This window comes from Zalophus californianus, chromosome 4 (assembly GCF_009762305.2).
Source record: "Zalophus californianus isolate mZalCal1 chromosome 4, mZalCal1.pri.v2, whole genome shotgun sequence".
Taxonomy (NCBI): Eukaryota; Metazoa; Chordata; class Mammalia; order Carnivora; family Otariidae; genus Zalophus; species Zalophus californianus.
In genome coordinates this window covers 160,642,054-160,663,637 of record NC_045598.1, presented here as the reverse complement: position 1 = coordinate 160,663,637, position 21,584 = coordinate 160,642,054, and the positions used below count along the sequence as shown (strand labels likewise).

At 37.3% G+C, this 21,584-nt stretch overlaps 1 protein-coding gene across 5 annotated transcripts in view; it reads left to right on the top strand.

The window, feature by feature from the left end:
• ANGPT1 (angiopoietin 1) overlaps positions 1 to 21,584 on the top strand; it is a 245,927-nt gene that overhangs the window by 142,320 nt on the left and 82,023 nt on the right. For all 5 annotated transcript variants that reach the window (XM_027577787.2, XM_027577761.2, XM_027577770.2 and 2 more), the window contains 2 exons: positions 8,815 to 8,970; positions 19,819 to 19,940. In XM_027577787.2, the coding sequence (XP_027433588.1) occupies positions 8,815 to 8,970; positions 19,819 to 19,940 (278 nt within the window). The remainder of the gene's footprint in view (positions 1 to 8,814; positions 8,971 to 19,818; positions 19,941 to 21,584) is intronic.

Below are 21,584 nucleotides of genomic sequence, written 5' to 3'. Positions count from 1 at the left end.
AATATAACTAGGCTAAGCTCACAATTGGAAGCTGTTAGTATTTTCATATACCAGTTCATTGATTCATGCATTATTTGAATTTATTTAAATTTATGAGGAGCAGGGTACCTGGGTGGCTCAGTCTGTTAATAACGCATCTGCCTTCGGCTTAGGTCATGATCTCAGGGTCCTGGGATCCAGCCCCACATCAGGCTCTCTGCTCAGCAGGGAGTGTGCTTCTCTCTCCCCCTCTGTGAACTCTCACTCTCTCACTCTATCTCAAATAAAATCTTTAAAAAATAAAATAAATTTACGAGGGGCACCTGGCTGGCTCAGTCAGTAGAGTATGTGACTCTTGATCTCAGGGCGGTGAGTTCAAGCCCCATTTTGGGTATAGAACTTACCTAAAAAAATTTTTTTTTAAATTTTACTCTAACTTAACTTATTTGCTTAGTGCCAGGCATTAAGTGATACCAAGATGAACAGTTGTTTGCCCTCAAGGAGCTTGTGGTGTACTGAAGACAATGCTGTTATGAAATAAAAGAGGCACAGGTTGCTCTAGAAGTACAAAGGAAGGGGGCATCCAGATTGCTCAGTCGGCCAAGCATCTGACTCTTGATTTCGGCTCAGGTCATGATCTTGGGGTTGTGAGATTGAGCCCCACAATGGACTGCATGCTCAGTGGGGAGTCTGCTTGGGATTCTCTTCCTCTGTTCCTCTGCACTGTGTGCTCTCTCTCTCTTTCTCTCTCTAAAATAAATAAATGAATATTTTTAAAAAAAGAAGTAGAAAGGAAGGATATTACAAAGAGGAGAGTCATGAAAAGTTTCCTTGAGGAGGAAAAACTTGAACTTAGTTTGAAAAACAAGACCTAGCCCATGAAAAGGGAAGATGAGGTAGAAAAGGAACATTCCAATCAGAGCAAAGGCATGGAAGCAAAAGAAAATAAGGTGTGTTTGGAAAAATAATTTGGTGTGACTGGAGCATAGAGTACAAGTAGCGAGAGGGAGGCCAAATCCAGATCATAAAGATTCTTCTATGCTGATTAAGGAATTGTGACTTTATCTGCAGGTAGTGGAAGACACTGAAAGTCAAGTTTAAGGCAGTGGCATGATGAGGACAAATTTATGTTTTAGATAGATCCCTCTGGTTATGCCATGGATGATGGACTGGAGGATATCTGGAGTCAGGAGAGCAGTTATAGGGCCAAAACAAATCCAGAAGAAAAATGACAAGAGTCTGAGCTAAGTCAGTGCCCATGAGAATAAAGAGATGTGGGGAAAGGGAAGCAGGGAGAGGGATGGACCTAGGTACTCTTCAGGAGACAGAAGCAACACAGTCTGACTGTGCTGACTTAATGTTGAAAATGAAGGCAAAGAATAGAAAAGATGACTCCCTGTGGCTTGGATGAATGGGTAGGTGATAGTGGTGCCATTCATTAATATAAGAAACATAGGAAGAAAGCCAGGACGTGTTGGTGAAAAACAAAGAATATATTTTGGACAGAATGGTGCCTAGGAATTAAGGAAACCAGAAATTCTAGGCTTTTATCTTAAAACAAATGTGCTTGCTATGGAAACTTGATCCAAGGCTTTTATATAGTGTTCCTGTACCATTTTTTCCTAATTGCCATTAAGGATTATGTATTATATATGTTATAGACATAGATATTTACATCCATATTTCAATTTTCTATAGTAAATTGAAATCTTTCATACCGTAATACTTTAAAAGGGAAATTTTAAATCAAGTAATTTGAGAGCTTCAAGCATTAGAAATAATCTAATTCAGACCTTCATTTCATAGATGAAGATCTGAAATCCAAATTGTTTAAGTAACTTGCCCAAGTTCATGGAGTAAATCAACAATAGTACCTGGATTAAAATCCGGATAACCTGACTCCTGCCTGAGTGTGCTTTTTATATACCATCTGCCTTTAAAAACATGTAAAGGAGGGAAAAACATGTAAAAGGAAAAATTAAGCAGACACTTATGTTTTAAAATTTCATGACTCTGAATTTTTTTGGGTGTCAGGTGAGTATAAGTGAAGGTGAGTATAAAAGAGACGTGCCAGCCTAGTAAAGTATATTTTGGCATAGGAAACATCTCATTCATTTATGTGAAGAGAGAATGATTTTCCTGGGTCTTTACCCAACTCTGGGTTGTACATTGACTGACCACTTTCAGTAGCCACAAAAATGTGGTCTTAAAAGAATCGTAACCAAGAAAAATTATTACAGAATTTGTTCATATGGGATATTCTGGCATGCCCTTTATAGCTTAGCTTCTCTCTGTGCCTCAGTGGGGGTATTGCTATAATTCTGTTGGAGGTGATATAACAAACGTCCCCTCACATTATTGTCAATAGCTGAGAGCTTCTCCCTATCAAACCGAAATAATATTTACAGGAAGAAATGTAGTCAGAGGTAAATGCCATCAGAGTATTTACCAACTCTATTGAAATGATTCATCTATACATATCTATTTCCTGCAATACTCAACTCTTTGTACACGTAATAGCTGGCACCAGGCTTAGTACACAGGATGCATTTACCATATATTTGCTAGGACTAAATTGATATCATGCAGGGTTAATAAGCCTGAACTAATTTTAGAGTCTGGCTCTGGTTTTTGCCACTTGTGAGGCGGTGCATAGAAAGAATAAAATCAGGGGGATGCTGAGGCTCGGTGACTGAGGAGCTGCTAGCTGGTGGACATCATGCTGGGACATAAGTATAGAGTCCAGAAAGCTGATCAACACCCCAAAAACTGATGGAGCATGAATTGGTATTATAGAAGGGGGGCCTCAAACCAGGAGCCTGTAGAAGTGAAGCAAGTAGCAGGAAACAAGGGATAGGGAAATGCAGGGTGGGCCAACAATACTGGCAACCATTGTTGTTGGCTCAGCTTGATGATATAAGTCTGAGTTTCCCACACATTGAGTGAACACAGCCTGACTTCTGACACTAATTAGTTGTTTCACCTTGCTTTCTATAACTTCCCTGAACCTCAGTCACCACATCTATAAAATGAGATTTTGGGAGCTCATAATATTTAATGTCTCTTCCAGCTTGCTTATTTCTAATGGTTTTCTTTCTTCCATAAATAGTAAGTGCTCCTTCAGATACCAAAATGAGAAATGGGATTCATGTCATGCATATCAGTACAGAAACTATTTCAAATGTCAGCTAAATAGGTCTGTTGTCTAAAAAGACAATTTTACTTTGCTATTTGGCAAAAGAAGCAGTATATTGGTAGATCTAATAATAGAAATTCTTGCAAATAATATATTTGGCCTAAGCCATCTTTTTTTTATAAAACCATAAACCTAAATGTAGTTGCATTTTAAGTATTGCCACTGATTTATAAAACAATGATATTAGATAAAACTATCATTTAAGGCATTTTTTTGTGTTATTTTACCTTTTTATTGCTTTTCCATATTTACCCTTTTACTTTATTTCACGGTTGTTTTGCCATAACTGAGTAATACCATATGCACCAACATTCAATGAGAGTCCACTTAATCTGCAACATATTTTAAGTGAACAATGCCTTTGTCAATTTTTATAGGGCTTTAAAATGTTTTTTTCTTAAGAATTACATGGAGAAATTCTATTTTTTGTGCTTTAAGATATGCTATTGTTTAAGAGAGCCTTTGAAGTGAAATGATAGAGAATGCATTTCATATGCAAGACATGTCATAATATCACACAGATTTTGTTTCTCATGAACACAAAACAGCAAGAATTTTGAAGGCCCAGTAAGAAAACTCTCTCAAAACTCTGTCTCATCATGGAAAATGATATTAGTCATTGGGCAAAAGACATGGGCAAGTGATTTATGAGTGAACTGCAAAATGACTGATAATCTTGACTTCTTAAAAATATTTTTTCTCTACTTAATAATGCAACTTGTCACATAGTTGACTGTATATTTGCTTTCTTATCACCTATAACATTTCCCAGGATGTTATAGCCATCAATCTGTATGAAAATGATTAAAATAAAAAAAATGAAAAATTATCTATCTTTAAACAAGTTTCTGCTCATCTGTTCTGTAGCCTTCATTTTATGTATTTCCTGCATGAATATTATGTGTTACCGGAATTTGTCTATGACATTAGTGGTAGTGTGCTTGTGCTTAATGAGTGACTGTCCTTTAGAATGGAGCATAACCTGCAGGGCCATCTAGCTTCTTTCAAAGCAACATACCAGCTCTTTCACCCACTCATTGTGTGATCATAGACAGTTTACATTAACTTCCCTGAGCCTGTTTCCTTATCAGTGAAACGAGGAAACAATGCAGTGCCTAGACTGTTACAAGGAAATCAGTCAGGTATTTACCTAACCTTAATAGAGGCTTAGCGTGCTGTTGTTGTTCTCTTTGTTATATTTTAGAATAGGTTGCAAGAAATAGAATGGGTAGAAGAAAACAAATATGTTATAAATTGCATACTAAGCAAAAAAGGTAGGAATTGATGAAAGGATTTTTAATGATCCATTGCATTAAAAGTGCTAGTAAAGTGAACTTTCCATATAACTGGCTCTAGAGCCTCTCACCTCCCTTCAAATTAACTTGGCCTCCAATATGGTGAAGCAGAATAAAGTAATCACCCTCTAATGATGTATGTTTTTCTCAAAGGAATGTGTAAATTAATTCTCAGTGAACTGGCTAAAAAGGAAACCAGTCATTCATTAATCAACCAATCAACCAGCCAACCAGTCCAATAATAGAGCAGTTCCCCCAAATCAGAAGCTAGTGGAACATCAGAAGGTAGAGTTGAGTCCTTTCTTTCATCTCTATCATCACCTAAGGCTCTGCTCCATCTCTTAAACCATATAATAGAGTGAATACTCCCCATGTAGGGTTAAGGTGTAAGAATCTAGTCAATGTGTATGAAAGCTTTTTGTAAACACTAAATCACTTTGCAAATTTAAAATTATTTCTTTGCTTTAAACATCATTCATTGTTCATTATCTCATTTCAAATGGCATCCTACGTTCTCTTGCTGGTCTTTTGGACAGCACTTTATCTGGAGTCAGACACTGAGAGTGGCAGTACAGTCAATAATTTGATACTTCCAGTTGGGAGTCTCCTGCTTTATAATGTCTCAGATCTGTGGTCAGCAACTTCTAAGCTTAAAATTGACATCTTAGATGTTTCTAAAATATTAAAACTTGAAGTAGCCATCATATTCTGCAAACATATTTTTCAAAAAGGGTAGGGAATATATGAGGACAATTGAATTTGTTACAAATTTTTCCTGAACCTGGCTGATATGACACATCAAGATGTGTTTCACAGTTCTACATCTACATAGGAATGTTTAGAGATAAGATGAAAGTAGCCCTCCTTATTAATCTCACATTATATATTGACTTCTGTCTCCCTCCTCAGCCTTTAAATCAACTACATCTGGTTTTTGCTTCTTAAATGTGCCATTATCTTTTGCATTAAAAGGCAGTTACTCCTAGAGAGAGCAACCCCGCTTTATTAAAAAATAATTAACTCGAGTTATATATATGTTACTAATCATGGCAGCCCAAATAAGAATTTTAGTATAGGTTGGAGACCTACTATATTGCTGCAACAGGGTCAGCAGAATTGGGAGGCTCTTAGTGATGAACGCCTACATAAAGCAGTTACTTTGCTTTGCTGGTGTTAACTTTTACAGTTAAGAAAAACCATAATAATACAGAATAGATAGGAGCTAACAAAGAAAGAATCACAAAGCAGCTGAACCTTGATGTAGTAACTCTATGCCAGAGGGTGTCCTCCTTTATGGAGACTGAAACATATGATTATATTACACCCAGAGCAAGTTAACCTCTGGGAAATAACTCCCAGTAACCAACTGCAGAAGAAGTTGATGTATAGGGGTGTCTAGCTGGCTCATTTGGTAGAGCATGCATCTCTTGAATTTTGGGTTGTGAGTTCAAGCCCCACATTGGGCATAGAACCTACTTTTAAAAAGTGTTGTATAATTATCAAGCAGATCTGTATTGGAGCTCACTGATTAGTGAATTCTCTCTTACTAGACAAATCTACATGGGAAACCGAGTTGTTATTTGAAGTTTCTTGGTAAGCAGGGAATATGACATTGAATAAATTTGGTGGTCTAAATCACTGGTACTCAAGGAAATTGTTGTCATTTTGCAAACAAGGTAAGAAGCTTGCTCCAGAACATAAATTAAAGCATTAGAGCATCACTTTCTTCATTGAGAGAGTCTTGTTCCTACACACACACTATATTTGTAGTAACAGTGTGCTTAGTGACGTAGATAATTTGCATTCTGGCACAGTTTCTTCATTTCATGACAGACTGTTCACAAACAGGACTCATATAGGCAGTTATTCTGTGGACCACACTTTGAGAAGCACTGGTCTTTGCCTAAATCAGAATTACATTGGGAAGCTGTTAAAATTTATTGTTGTCTAGTATATAACCTTGAAAATTCTGATTCAGAGTTCTGGTGTGCCGTACCTTCATCTGCATTTTTAAAATGCTTCTCATATAGTTTTGATAGATACACAAGGTTGAGGAGCTACACAATAAAATGCACAGAGTAATTAAATAGTGCTAAGTTGAATAGATTAGAGATTGAGAATGTGGAGTTTGGCATTGGGGTTCTTATTGTTTCTCTTGGGGAAATTGCTGTGGATTTTCTAGGCCTCAATAGTCTTACTTGTAAAGCAGCTCTAACAATACCTACCACATAAACTTATTATAAGGTTTAAGTACTGTTATAAAAAGAAAGCACTCAGTTCAATGCCTACCACATAGACAATTGAAAAATGTCAGCTATCTGTGGCGGGTATCACCTCCATGATGGAGATTCACCTGCCATTTTTGAAAATACACCCATTCATAACTTCCCAAAAGAAAGTTAAAAGATGCTATGAGGAAAGGGAAAACATGACGCAGATGTCTGCTGCTCTGACCTACGCCCCCTTTCCATTACCTTTCTATCGTTATTTAAATATGTTTGTGCAATTGGAATAAAGCCAAGTTAGAGACCTTGTGTTTTGTCAAGATAATTTCTAGATATTTATTCTAACCTATGTTGTATTTGTTTTTATTTGTAGGTTGATCTTTTCCCCCTCTACTTCTAATTTCAGAATAAAGAATGAAGGGGAGTTACTTTATATTGACCAGGGATGTAGTCAGAATTTATTAATAACAATATGAGTTTGAGGGGCGCCTGGGTGGCGTCTGCCTTCGGCTCAGGTCATGATCCCAGGGTCCTGGGATCGAGGCCCGCATCGGGCTCCTTGCTTCATGGGAAGCCTGCTTCTCCCTCTCCCGCTCCCCCTGCTTGTGTTCCCTCTCTCGCTGTGTCTCTCTCTGTCAAATAAATAAATTCTTAAAAAAATAAATAAAATAACAATATGAGTTTGATGCTAACCTTTCATTTTCTTTCACTTGGGGCAGATTTATGTTTGATAAATAGAAATAAGCAAGAGATGGTGTTAGAAAGTGAGCTGTCAAAGTTTCACAAAGGGGAATTTGGCTTTAGACTATATTTATTACATGACAATAATGTTACTATGGATTATAAAATAGTGGATGTATTATGGTCCACTAAATCAGTAAAAATCACGTAGCTGTTAATGATTTGGAACCTGGTTTGTGAAGCACAACTTGGCAGAGTTATCAGTGGTTAAGAGTGTTGGTATGAAAGTTAAGGACTTTAGTACTCAAATCCAAGTCTGGCTGTTTTTGTGGTGTGTGGCCTTGGACCTGACTTCTCTGGGATGCAATTTCCCCATATGTGTAATTGGGTAATAAAATGTAGTCACCACACGGTGGTGGGGGAGAATTAAGTGCACTGACGGGGAGGTGTAGGCTTCTTCTGTATTTTTTAAGCAGTGCTTATGCTTGGCTTTATTCTCTCCAGTGCCTAGCAGCCTCCCTCCTAGTGAGTCACTTAATAATTCCTCCTGGCCTCCATGGTACAATTTATTTTACAACCATAGTATTCTCTAAGATGGCACCATAGAGGACTAAATGTTACCCAAGGCGAGGAGGGCAAATGCTGCTGTATAGGTTATACTTTCAGTGCCTTTTTATTTGTTTATTTTATTTATTTATTTATTTATTTATTTATTTATTTATTTATTTATTTATTTTTGATCTTTCAAAGGAGCGCTGAGAATGGTTTTAGCTGGCTCTGTGGCTCTGTAGCTCATTTCGTATACTGTTGCCTGTACTTTACTATTCCCTTAAAAGCTTGTGTTTTGGGCATATGCCCTCCTTCCACTCCTTGTATAATTCCCCTAACCCAGCATGGTCTTTTACTTTTCATTACAGAATGAAAGCAGGAGGCTGAATTTTTCTCAGAGATTAGTGGGCAGTATGCTATAATGAAAAGACCAGAGAACCAAAATTTAGATTTAAATTATCGTGTGAACACTGCTGCATTCTTGCTGGGTGACCGTGGGCTCATCATTGACCTTTGATTCTGTTTCCTCAGCTACAAATAAAAACAAACAAACAAACAAAAAAACCCACAAAAAACAATGAGGCCATCTGTGCCTAACTCACATCTTTGCTGTGAGGGTTGAAGGAGTTGTAGAAAATAAGAAAGCACTATCCAAGTACAAATTTTCATTATGGTTGTGATGATTATATATATGTATCAGTCTATTAGGAGTTTGTTAGCAACTGAGTTCCTGTGTGCTCGGCTCCCATTTCCCCAGCTCCCAGAAATGCAGAGGATCCCTGCCAGATGGCTGATTTGCCAGCTGTGTCTTGTTTTGTCATTGTAAATATCACATGCTCCGAGAGACTTTGCTTATAATGTAGTATGTTTTGTCCTTTATCTCCTGCAGATTGAGAACTACATTGTGGAAAATATGAAGTCAGAGATGGCCCAGATACAGCAGAATGCAGTTCAGAACCACACGGCCACCATGCTCGAGATAGGAACCAGCCTCCTCTCTCAGACCGCAGAGCAGACCAGAAAGCTGACAGATGTTGAGACCCAGGTACAGCCCTGGGCCAGAGTCGACAAACTCTCAATGGAGATTTTTTTCCCCCTTTAGCTTACTCTATAAACACAGAGCACATTTCGCCACTGAGATTGGGGAAACATACACATTTTTTGTTTATTGGTAATAACAGTGACTGCCTGACGTGCTATGCATGTTTCTTTTGATTTAACAAGGGTTGGTATATTTAGCTTTGTATGTGTTTGCAAAAACAAGACTGGCAAAGGGCTTAATCAGCATTGAAATTCAAATAAACACTGCAGCTACCAACTGTGATATGATATGTGTCAAACAAAATAGCCGTTTGGGTCAAATTGGTGCCTTTGATGTGCAGTTTTTACCTGTCCTGCTTCGTCTCTGGTAATACACTGGCCACAAGGGCACCTGCAGAGGTTTGGTACAGTCAGTAGACAGGCAGGAAAACCCAAATGAACTGATCAGCAATGTGTAGATTTTTTTATTCAGCGTGATTTTACAACGAGAAGTCCATTAAAACTCTTTCTCCACGTAGTATCTGTGTCATCCCACCCTGGACAATGACATACTTCTTTATGTACAGTCATATTTCTTTCAGTACAAATCAGTGAAATGCCTGTTAATCATCAGTCACAAACCTACCATTACAGTCTAATGCCAATATTTTTGTTGATTTGAAGATGATCTCTTGGTTACTCCATTTGCCATTCTGAAGCCCAGAGGATGCGTCTTATCTCATTGTAATTGATTTCTGGAAGCAAAGCTGAAATATATTTTAAAAGATACACTGAGGCTCATCAAAATTTTCAAGAATTTATTTGGGCATGCATCAACTCAAGTTGAGCAGTGCTTAGCTGAAAGTGGTTAGGAACAGTCTACTGTGGGAGCTAAGGGGAAGGTTTGAAAAGAGAAGATGCAGAAGCAAAGCAAGGAAATTATTTGATTGATTATGGCCTAAGCAGTTGCTTTATTTGAGGAGGCCTCCTTGGCTGTAATTGATTGTTCCTAACTTTCATTTTCCTGGATTTAAATGCACTGACTCTGGCTCAGGCTTTGATTTACTTACGTAGGTTACCAAGGCATTAGAGCCACCTCAGTCTAATGGCCTATTTGTTTAAATATTTTAGCAATATAAATTCAAAAATAAGATGCAATGTTATTTCTATTTTATTTCATTTCTGTTAATGGCATCATTGATCATATAATGATATTTAAAGATAAAGGAAAATGATGATTTGTATGGGTAGAGAATTATATATTACACAGACAACTTTCCCAGGTACAAATGATTTTTATGAAAGCCATTTAAAGCAGACAGGTCAGAAAAGTTTGAGGAGTTTTCCCATATTGATACAGCTAGTGAATTGAATCTGGCACTCAGACAGAAGCATTCTCATTTCTTTCTTTTTCTATCCCTCTTGATTAGTAATGCTAATAATTAAACTAAGAACTTAAATGTGGATTACATTGGAGGAGTAAATCACATGGGCTTTGGAAGATATTTTTTGCTGCACACTGTCATTGATAACCATAGGTGATGGGGAAGGGAAGACTGTGTATTATAACTAAAAAGTATGAGACTTCATTTAAATCATTTATCATCATACCAAGCAAGCTTGGTGATCTGCAAACATTGACTTCTGGTGGTATAAATGATGTGTATTTTCTCTTGTTTTTATAAGAACAGAATACTCACCATCTCCTATATAGCATTCTATATATTCAAAAACTGGAACAACACAATTAATACTACCACACCTGAGTGAACATTTGAAATTTTTATGCATTTATGTTATAAGTTTTAATGATCTACATGGCAGGGTTTTATTTTTTCTATCCCCCAAATCCTTTTGAGTTGTTTTTGTTCTCTTTTCACCTAGGAATTGGAGTTGGGGAGGGACGGCAGGGGAAACCCCACTGTTAGCATACTGTTCTCCACAAACCATTAAGATGCATGCTATATAAGATTTTAAGAGGTAACAACTTGTTCTGGATCCTTAAGGCTAAGAGATATGTACTTTATGGAAAATAGTAGAGAAAATTCATAGAAAAAAACCCTTCTCTCTATGGGGAACAGCTAAAACTAAATAGCCCTTAAAGGCCAATGAAAGTTTATTGGGTGCACCAAGAAGAATTTTAAGATAGCTAAAACATAGAACATATCTAAAAAATTACAAATCTATCAGACCTTGCAATGAGAGGGAGGTAGAGAAGGAAGACAATGGCTCAGACTAGCTATGTCCTACCTTAAGAAGTAAATCCTGGGTGTTCTTTTCATCTTCATTTTAATGTCTTCCAACTGTCTATGCTGTCTGTTAAGCTGTGATGCTCCAAAAAATTTTCATGCAAATGTATATACCTTTGTGTATATGGGATGTTTAGTTGATCCTTTGCGACAGAACATGTTCTACTTAGACATAACCACTCAAGTGCACTCAAATACAGATATGCAGGAACAAGTTACAAAATGAATCCTAAATTATTCCTTAACTTAAAATGCACTCTATTCTTGTATATTAAGTATTTTTATAAAAAAAGTACCAGTAGATCCTTTTGTGCTATGCAAGCCTACTCATCCTAGGTTTTTGCTACCATATTAATCTTACTTTGTTTCACATAGGTATGTGTTGCTTTTCCTAAACTGACTTCAGGTTCTCGGTTATTTTAGGAACTTAACAACAGTGGTGTGGCAATATATTTTCATGTTCTAACTTTTACATGATGATATTATAAAGATAAGTAATTTATTGCTTTCTGGTCCTCTCTCTAGACCTTCTAGACTTGAACTTAACAAAAGGTGGCAGAAACATTTTTACAGCAATGCCATTTAAAAATACTTGTGTGTTCAATAAGTGTCATAATCAGAAAAGAAACAGATAATGAGCACATCTAAATAACCCTGCCAGCCAAGGCGGTGAGAGTCAGGCGCCAGCCCCATGCCCGTGCCTTCCTCCTTAGTCTCACTTGCAGTGTTTTTCTCACTCTGTTATCAGTTTGTGCCAACATCTCCTTTACTTCCAGTTCCTCTTTCTGAGTGTGCACTATGAAAGGGTTAGTTTCAGACATTATTCATGTCCCTTCCTGTCATGTAAGTCCACTTCTGGCTTCTACCACAGGCCAGTTTTGATTAGAGGCACACTAATGGACCAACTACCTTAACATTCACCTCTAAGAATTGGTGTGCAGCTCTGTTCTAAGCAATTTTACAAATATTAGCTATTTAATAATTTAATAAAAATCTTAGGGGGTAGGTACTGTCACCATCCTTCATTTAAAGATGTGAAAACTGAAATCTAGAGAGCAGAAGCAACTTGCCCTGGGTGAAACAACTAATAGTAAATGTTAGAGCAAAGATTTGACCCCAGGAAGTCTGGCATCAGAGTCTACATGCTTTCTGTACTGGCTCTCTCTGTATTCTGCCTTTCTCAGGATTCCTTTCTCTCTTTAAGATTCTAGATACTAAATGAGTCCAAGCAGAGGGTAAGATGGAAATCAGACAAAACAAAAGTAATGTGAACCTAATAGTAACAACTGAATGTTTTCTATAGATGATAAAGACACTGCTGCCATTGCTGTTGTGCTGATGGCAGCACCAACTGTTGTCATGTTACCACATACCTACACATCGTCTCAGGTGATCCCGGAATCCGGTGTTGTCCATGCCACTTGCTGGCTGTGTAGCTATGGGGCAGTTCCTTAGACACTTAGGCTAAATTTCCTCTAATTTCCAATTATATAGGAACCATTGTGTAAGAAATGGGATTTAACTAAATTTTAAAAGGTATATTTTGGGTATCTCCTTGATGCAAGAGATTTTAAAAGGTACGGTATAGAATACAACCATAAGTAAAACAATCCTTATCCTCAGTTATCTTAATTGAATTAATAAGGTAAAACTTGCCTACACCATTTCTTTGTTAACTTTCCATCAAATTAATTAGCTGTGGAGTCTTTTCGTATAGCCGTAAAAATGTATCTTTCCAGTCTCCTACCATGGGGGTTTCATTGAGCAATGGCCCCAGCTGCTGTGCTCTGAAATCCATCACTGTGTTGATGCAGAGGGCACAATTCCCAGTGGCCACTTCAGGCCAGTGACTCATTGTGGTAGCGATACTTAGATCTGCTCCTGGGAACTCTTGGACTCCACTGACACATGACTTTGGCTAAGGGCTCTCCTTTAGCCTTGCTGAACTTTCTCACAACTGCCCTGGAGGCTAAGACTTTCACTCAGTCTCCTTTCCTTCCCTGTGATTAAACCTGCATCCTAGTCAAAAGGTACTCCTAGACAACTCTGTCTTCTTCCCAATTTTCCCTTACAGGCATTCCCCCTAATAAATGTCTTGCATATCTAATCTCATTTTATCATCTGCCTCTCAGAGGTCACGAACTATCACACCTGTTGTTTGGACTTCAATTGTACACTTGCAAATTTAAGCCAGTTCAGGAATAGTTTAATCAATGAGCATCAATCTCTAGACAGAAATATATTTGAAAGGGCAGCTCTCAAAGTTGAGCCATTGGATCTCTTTAACTTGAAGAGAGAAGAGCTGAATAAATATTTAACCTTGGCCTGGTTAAAATGGTAGTAAAATAAATTTGCTAATGGGTCATCCAAAGAAAATACCATGGTAATTAACTTTCTCACAAGGTCTGGAAAAAGTGTTTGATGGCCCATTCGGAGAGGTCTCAGTGAACTATGACCCACAGGTCAAATTTGAATGGCAATCTCTTTTTGTAAATAAAGTTTTTATTGAACACAGCTACACTCATTCATTTATATGTTGTATATGGCTGCTTTCCCAATAAAAAGGCAGAGTTGAGTAGTTGTACCAGAAACCTTATGACCCACCAATCTATTTACTATATGGCCCTTTATAGAAAAAGCTGGCCAACCCTTGTACTAGGATACAAACTTCAAGAGAGCAAGGATTTTGTCTGTCTTTTTCACTGCTCTGTCCTTAGGATTTAAAACAGCACTTGGTACACAGTAGGCTCTTAATAAATCCTTGTCAAATGATTACATGAACTAATATTAGTCCCTTAATTTCTGTAGATTTCAGCCCAATGCTCCCAAGACCAAAGGTAATGTCCTAAAGGTTGTATATTGATTGTTATATATACCAATAAATAGCTGATGGGTCAGAATAGGTCTTTGAACAGAAACATTCTACTGCAAAATTGTTCTGACTAAGAACATCGGATGACAGCATATTCTCTGTACTCTAGGGAACAAGAGAAATTTGGCCACTTTCTTGCTTCATAGTGCTAGTTTAGCATTGGAGTGGAGTGAGAATTTGGATGTCATTAGCTACAACAAGCAGATGTCATGGTGATATGAAAGAAACCATTTTGATAGCAGTTGGGGGTGGGGGTTGCTTTCTTAGCCAGAGGGAAGCTTCTTGTGTATAGCTACATGAGCCTATAGGAAAGAAGTCAGACTCCAGAGACAGGCTACCTGGGTTCTGATCTGACTCCTTTGTGGATTAGCTCTGTAATGTAAGTACTGTCTCTACTAAACTCCATAACCCAATGAGATTTTCATTATGTTATAAATGTAATATATATTTGTATATAATATAAATAAAATATAAATATTACATACAATAATTATGTAGTATTCTATAACATTATCATGACTAAGATTAACAGTAATTCTCTCAGATTCCTTTTACATTCAAATTTCCTCAATTGTTCTACCCAAAATTTTATAGGCATTTTAGTTTTTAAGACATAATAGTCCCTTTTAATTTAGATCAATCTTCCAATTTTTTTTCTTGAGGTTTTTAAGAAACCGGACCAATTATTTTTGTATACTATCCCATATTCCTGAATTTTTCTCAGTATTTCTTTATGATACGTTTTAATTTACTCATTCATTCTCTATGGTTTTTCTTTAAACCAGAAGTTAAGTCTAAAGGCTCAGTTAGATTGACTTGAACATGGTGGTGGGACTATATAGAATTACTCATTACTTCCTATTACAGCTCATCAGGAAGCACAAATGCCAGCTTGCCACACTTTCAGTGATGCTATTTTTTTTTAAAGATTTTATTTATTTTTTATTCATTTGAGAGAGAGAGAGAGAGTGCCTGCGAGCCAGGGGAGGAGCAGAGGGAGAGGGACAAACAGAGTTGGAACTGAGCGTGGATACAACTTGGTATCCATGCAGGGGTTGTGGGGCTGACCCCATGACCCTGAGATCATGACCTGAGCCAAAATCAAGAGTTGGACACTTAACTGACTAAGCCACCCAGCTGCCCCTCTCAGTGATGCTGTTTTAACTCAGTTAGGAGAGAAGCCTCCACATCTCTCCATCTTAGTTGTCCACTTTTCTCTTGGAAATTAACAGATAACCTGGGGAGTGGTACTTTGTCACACTGCCCATCAGCGACCAAATAAATTATTTCATCAATTTTGTAAAATGGTGATCTTCTGATTCTTTCAACACATAGCCGCCTTTATTTTTCTGTAAAAATCTAATTGCCATGGCATCATACTTTGTGTTATATTTTTCATTTGAAAAACATAAAGTAAAAGGAAGTACAAACAACAAACAAGGCTGATTTCAAAGTTAATATGCTGGTGAAAGAAAATTTCTTTCAAGGGAAATTTTCCTTTTAAGGAAGATCAGAGGCATTCTTTAAAGTATTAAAGGGAAGCTGGCTGAAATTCTCTAACTCACTTGGTTTGAGAAACTAGGCATTTTTATTTTTAAATTTTAGTGTATTTTTTTTTAAGATTTATTTATTTATTTGAGAGAGAGAGCAGGGGGAGGGGCAGAGGGAAAGGGAGAGAAAGTCTTAAGCAGACTCCACATTGAGCGTGGAGCCCCATGTGGGGCTCAGTCTCACCTAAGAGATCATGACCTGAGTTGAAACCAAGAGTTAGAGGCTTAACCAACTGCACCACCCAGGTACCCTGATTTTAGTTTATTTTTTAATGAAGAACTAACATTTTAGAGTCCATAAATCCTCAGTTTCAAGTCTTATGTCTTCCTTACTCTGTGGTATATGCTGCAAAATTTAAGGTTTGAAATTGTTCCTTGGGGGCTTTTTTCACAGACTCTTTGCTCTCCTTTTTTTTTCCTTCCCTTTTCCTTCCCTTCCCTTCCTTTCCTTTCCCATCTCCCTCCTTTTTCTTCCTTCGTTCGTTCGTTCGTTCGTTCCTTCCTTCCTTCCTTCCTTCCTTCTTTCTTTCTTCCAAGATGTGCTTTGGAATATGTTTAGGCTAAAGAATAAAATGCCTTTTGTCATTTTAATGGAACACTTAGATTATTGCTAAGCAGCAAGTTTCATAGACACATGGCAAGAAAGTGGTCAGTTTATCATAGTCTCCTGTACAATTCTCTCAGTTCTTTAGTTTTTAAACTTCAGACCTAGTTTAATACATCAGCAGAGAGAGAATTGAAATAAAGCAGCTCTTTGGTCAAGGTGATGGGAAAAGAAGAGAAGGGGTTGACATTTGTGCTCAAAAGTGTCCAGAGATGACCTGACATCTAGCCTGAACTAAATGAGATCTGGGATTTGTCTCCCTTCTTCTTCCACATTCAGATGCTGTTTTAGGTTTAGATTTTAGATTGTTATCACTGAAGTCCCATTTAACATTCATGTGGCCTGCTACCTTCTCTCTGACAATGACCCAGCCTGAAAAATAACTCACTGTCCATCGTGTAGCATATCATCCCAGCAGATAGCTCTGACTGCCAGTGTGCCAGACCCCATGCTGGGCATTGGCAATTTGGAGGGCTCCAGATGGAAGTCCTGCCTCCGTGTAACCGACAACCTCATGGGGTAGAGAAACAGCACATGAATGAACAGACAGGATAATTTCCAATAGTAATGATTTTTTAAAGACAATACAACAGGATGACTTGTTGGAGGATGGCGGGGAGTTATATTACAGACAGTGACCAGGAAGGGCCACCCTAAACAAGATTGAATAAGAAATCAGCCACGCATCTGGGAAGGTATGGGCAACTGCCCTGAGGTAGAAATGAATTTGGCATGTTGGGGTGACAAAAAGGAGGCCAATGTGGTTAGAACAAAATAAACAAGGACAGAAGTGGCAGGATGCGATCTGAGAAGTAAGCAGAGTTCTGATCATGTAGGACCTTGTGGGCCAGGCTAAGAACTTTGGAATTTGTTCTGATTGCCAGGAGAAGCCATTAGCATATTTAATATTGGCGATGACATAATGTGATTTATATATTTATTTTTTTAAGATTTATTTATTTGAGAGAGAGAGCATGAGCAGGGAGAGGGGCAGAGAGAAAGAATCTCAAGCAGACTCCCCGCTGAGTGGGGAGCCGAGGCAGGGCTCCATCTCACGACCCTGAGATCATGATCTGAGCAGAAGTCGAGCTGGACGTTTAACCAGCTGAGCCACCCAGGAGCCCATGATTTATGTTTTTGAAAAGATCATTCTGGTATCATGTAGCAAACAGATTGCAGGTAGGACAAAGTAGAGAAAAATTAGGAGCTGTTATAGTTTCATTCTGTTCTGTGTTCTCTCATATTCTTCTCAGACATGGAGAAGAACAGTTTTTGCTCTTTGTAAAATAAAAATTTTAGTATTTGAGAATCTCAGAAAGTGTGATGAGAGAGTGTGGTGAATAAGGGAGAAAATAGATTTTGTTTAACTACATATAATATGCCTGATTCAGTGAGACAAAGTATCTTTCATTCATTCAATCAATACTGAGTGTCTTCTCTGTGCCAAGCACTGTTCTCTGTGTCACCAAAAGATCCAGATGCGTCATCCCCTATTTAATTATTTTATAAGTTGTAATTCTAGTTAATAAACAAAAAGTTACCTGGACAAAAAGTATGTTTAACAGTTCAAAATCCCCTCTTGTGTACCCCCAATCTTTACGTTCTCTACCATTTTGTCTTCTGGTCTACTCCTAATTCTGTCTTCAAATCCCAGTTCCTCGTGCTACTGTTTTTCTTCCAATGAAGTGACTCAGAATAGGAAAATATTTTTTTAAAACTCCAAACCACTCCACACGTCTAAGTTATTGATTAGTAGTAGTAATGTTTCAAATGGCTTTCAGATCTTAATTTATGACAATTGTAAAAATGAATCCTAGAACCTTAGAACTTTTTTAAAGCACGAACGCCCCATCTTGCCATTCTCTCCCCTACTCCTTCACCCTCTGCCTCCCATCTGCCCAGCAGGGTTGGGACTTGAGTGAGGAGAGTGGGATCAAGTCATACAAAAATAAATAATAATACATGTGCAGAAGCAGATCCTATCTTTAAGATTATGCTGTGTTCAACATGGATTATTTTCCACTAATTTTGATCTTTTAAAATGTTGCATTAAAATGTTATCTTTTTGACACCTCCTCAAATTTTGCATTTGAGGCAGTTGCCTCTCTCATCTCACCCTAGCCCCTGTCCTGGTCCCTTGCAAATACATCCCTTTCCCCCACAACTTCTTGTAACCCAAGTGAGCCCTAGTCATATCAGTGTGTTTTGAAAAGGTTATGTGCATCTGATATAATCTCAGGTTTCGACCTGCTGCAGAAAATGAGGAAAGCTCTAATGATGTCATTTTTAGAGGTGGACCTCTAGATTGATATTGACTCTCCAGAAGGTTTTCCAGCTCCCTTTCAATAAGTAGTTCTAAGAAAAGTGTGGTGGTTATAAAAGTTTTCAAATGATGTAGGAAGCTTTTAAAGCTAATTATCCTTTTTTTCCTTGACCGTTTTACCTCCCTTAAAGAAGAGCAGGGTTGGGGGTGGACAGAACAGAGACAGGGAGGAACAAAGACATTGACATAGTTTGAAGGTATCTTCTAGGATTGCAGTGTATGATGTTTGCTTGGAGGATGGGTAGGTTTGGGTTCATGGCTCATAGACTCATTTATATTAAAGCCTGGCTAGCAACATGAGTCTTCATGATTCAAAATTAGTTGAACATTTATGGCTTCTAGAGCACCCAGTATAGCACAGTTGAAAGGGTAACTATAATCTGTCTTCAGTGCAGTCTGGGTTCCTGGTCACTTCATTTCCTCAGATTAAGACCCAGGACAGTTTAACCGTTTAGTTTTCGGTATAGAGCATTAAAATTAGAGTCACACTGTCTGGGTTCAAAACCCGGTTCTTCCCTTGGTTCCTGTGTGGATTTTGGCCTCTTTCTGAACCTCCGTTTCTTCATTTATAAAGTGATGGTAGCAATTCCTCCGTTAACATGTGCCCATGTCTATGAAGTGATCTGGTATCTGGAAGGCCTGGTATGACCGAGTATGATAGGTGTTCAATGACCCTGTGGTCCTGAATCTGTCTAAACTATGTCAAGAGTTGTTTGCACATTTATAATCGGTTTTTGTAAGGTGAGGGATCGAAGTGAGCATATCTTACTTGCCTCTTAGTTATTGGTTATATATAATATCTAAGACTTAAGTACTAATTCTTATCTCAGAAATAACATGTATATAATATCAATATTGGGGATTATATATATAATTATATACATATATATATATAAATATGTAACTAGCACAGTAGAATATCTTAGGGATTTAGGACATGAAAATGGACTTAACAACTCAGTTTTCTCATTCAATTGCAATCTCAATCTCAAATGAATGTCATATTTAAGGCACATTGCACTGGGTGTTATACACAAACAACGAATCATGGAACACTATGTCAAAAACAAATGATGTAATGTATGGTGATAAACATAACAATAAAAAATTTAAAAAAGACACATTGCAAAACATTAATTAGTAGAATATAGGCCATTTAATTGATTATTCTGGAAGAAATACTATTTTAAAAGAAAACATAGCTAAATAAAAAAACAAAAATTCTTTTCACTTTTTGTGATTAAAGTTTGAAATGTTTTTATCTTTTATCTTGAGGTACTAAATCAAACTTCTCGACTTGAAATACAACTACTAGAGAATTCATTATCAACGTACAAGCTAGAGAAGCAACTTCTTCAACAGACAAATGAAATCCTAAAGATTCATGAGAAAAACAGGTGAGGATTGTCATATTCCAAATATTTACATATGTACTTATTTTTATCCTTCACCTCTCTGTCAACTCTTAAAAGATTGAGGTGGTGTGCAAAAAAAAAAGGAAATATAGAGACAATTTAATATAATACAAATAATACTATTGCTTACACTCTTGAAATATTTGGTTTTTATAACTTTTAGCACTAATTTATCAAATGTTTAGTTGTTCAGATCCCACCATAGCCACAAGAATTGATTCTGTGACTAAATTCAGTGGCACAAAATATTGACAATTTTCAGCAGAATGACATCTATAGCAATAGAGAAAAAAAGTAGTCTCTGAAACTCTGTAACTTGAATTGTCATTCTACCTGCCCTTAAGCTTGTACAAAGCTATGAGATTGTTGAATTCAGGGATCTTGCACCAGAGAGAAGCAAATTTTATTTTTCCCAGAAAGTTATTTACCCGTAAAGCTGATTCAAGAGTTGCTCACCATCCCCTTTCCCACATTTAAAGCCATTTACTCTGGATATAATAAATTTCTTTGCTTAGTTTTATAGATGTGTTTTTTAAACTATGAATCATCTCAGGTAAGTGAAATGGGACCTAGAGATCTTGAGATGACGTATAGACTATATCATTTTGAAGTCATTGACATTCATGATGGCCAATTCAGTCAAAGCACTGACCTCTGTAGGACAAATAAATGTATTGCTTATTAACTGACGCCTGGCCATTAGGATGGCTTGAAGAGGTTTCAGTTCTTATGCATTATATTGATTTAAAGACCATTGTGTTGCTAGAAATTAGTTAAATGCCTTATGTCATTGGAACTAGAATTTCCACCATATTCCAAACCAGGAAGGCACCATGAGGAATGCTAGTACTCTTACTTTATACATGAGGGAACAGACTCAGTAGAAGTGAGTGATTTTCCAAGGTCACACAGATTGCTAGGGTTACAACTGGGAATGTAATCCAGGCTTCTTTCTTCCTAGTCCTGCTCTTTGCACTGTAGCACATGGTCTCTCAATACCACTATCTGCAACCTAAAAGGATTCCCCAACTTTACGCTAAAAGTGGCCCTTAATGACAGCAATTATAATGAAGCTTTTCCATGAAGAAGATAAACCTGGCTGTTGATTTAGAGTCTGAAAGGGGTCATGCATGCTCTATGACTTGTATTTCTAAGTTTTACATTTATTTATCTTTGTACTGTGTCATGGGGTAAACTGTATAACTATAAATAAACTTGACAGGACTTGACCCTGAACTGGTTGCATAATGAAATGTTTTGGAATTGAAAATCCTGCTGAAAAGTACCATTTATCCCACTGCTGTTTCACAGTAACCAGACATATACATGGAACAGGTATACTTTACATCAACTGTCCCTTGGTTTTAGAGTCCCACCATGCTTTAACGTTGTTGCTAACAGTGAACATCTTGAGTTATATATTTCAAGATGATATTGTGAAAACTTTGTCTAGGAATAAATAAGTAAAATATTGTCAACTTTACCTTATTTTTTAGGTTATTTGTTTTTATAATTACATAAATAACACTTTATTGGAGAAAAAGGAGAAAGTACACAAAATAAAATTAAAAATCACAGTCCTGTCACATTGAGAAAACTGCATGTGTCACTGTATATTATATGTAA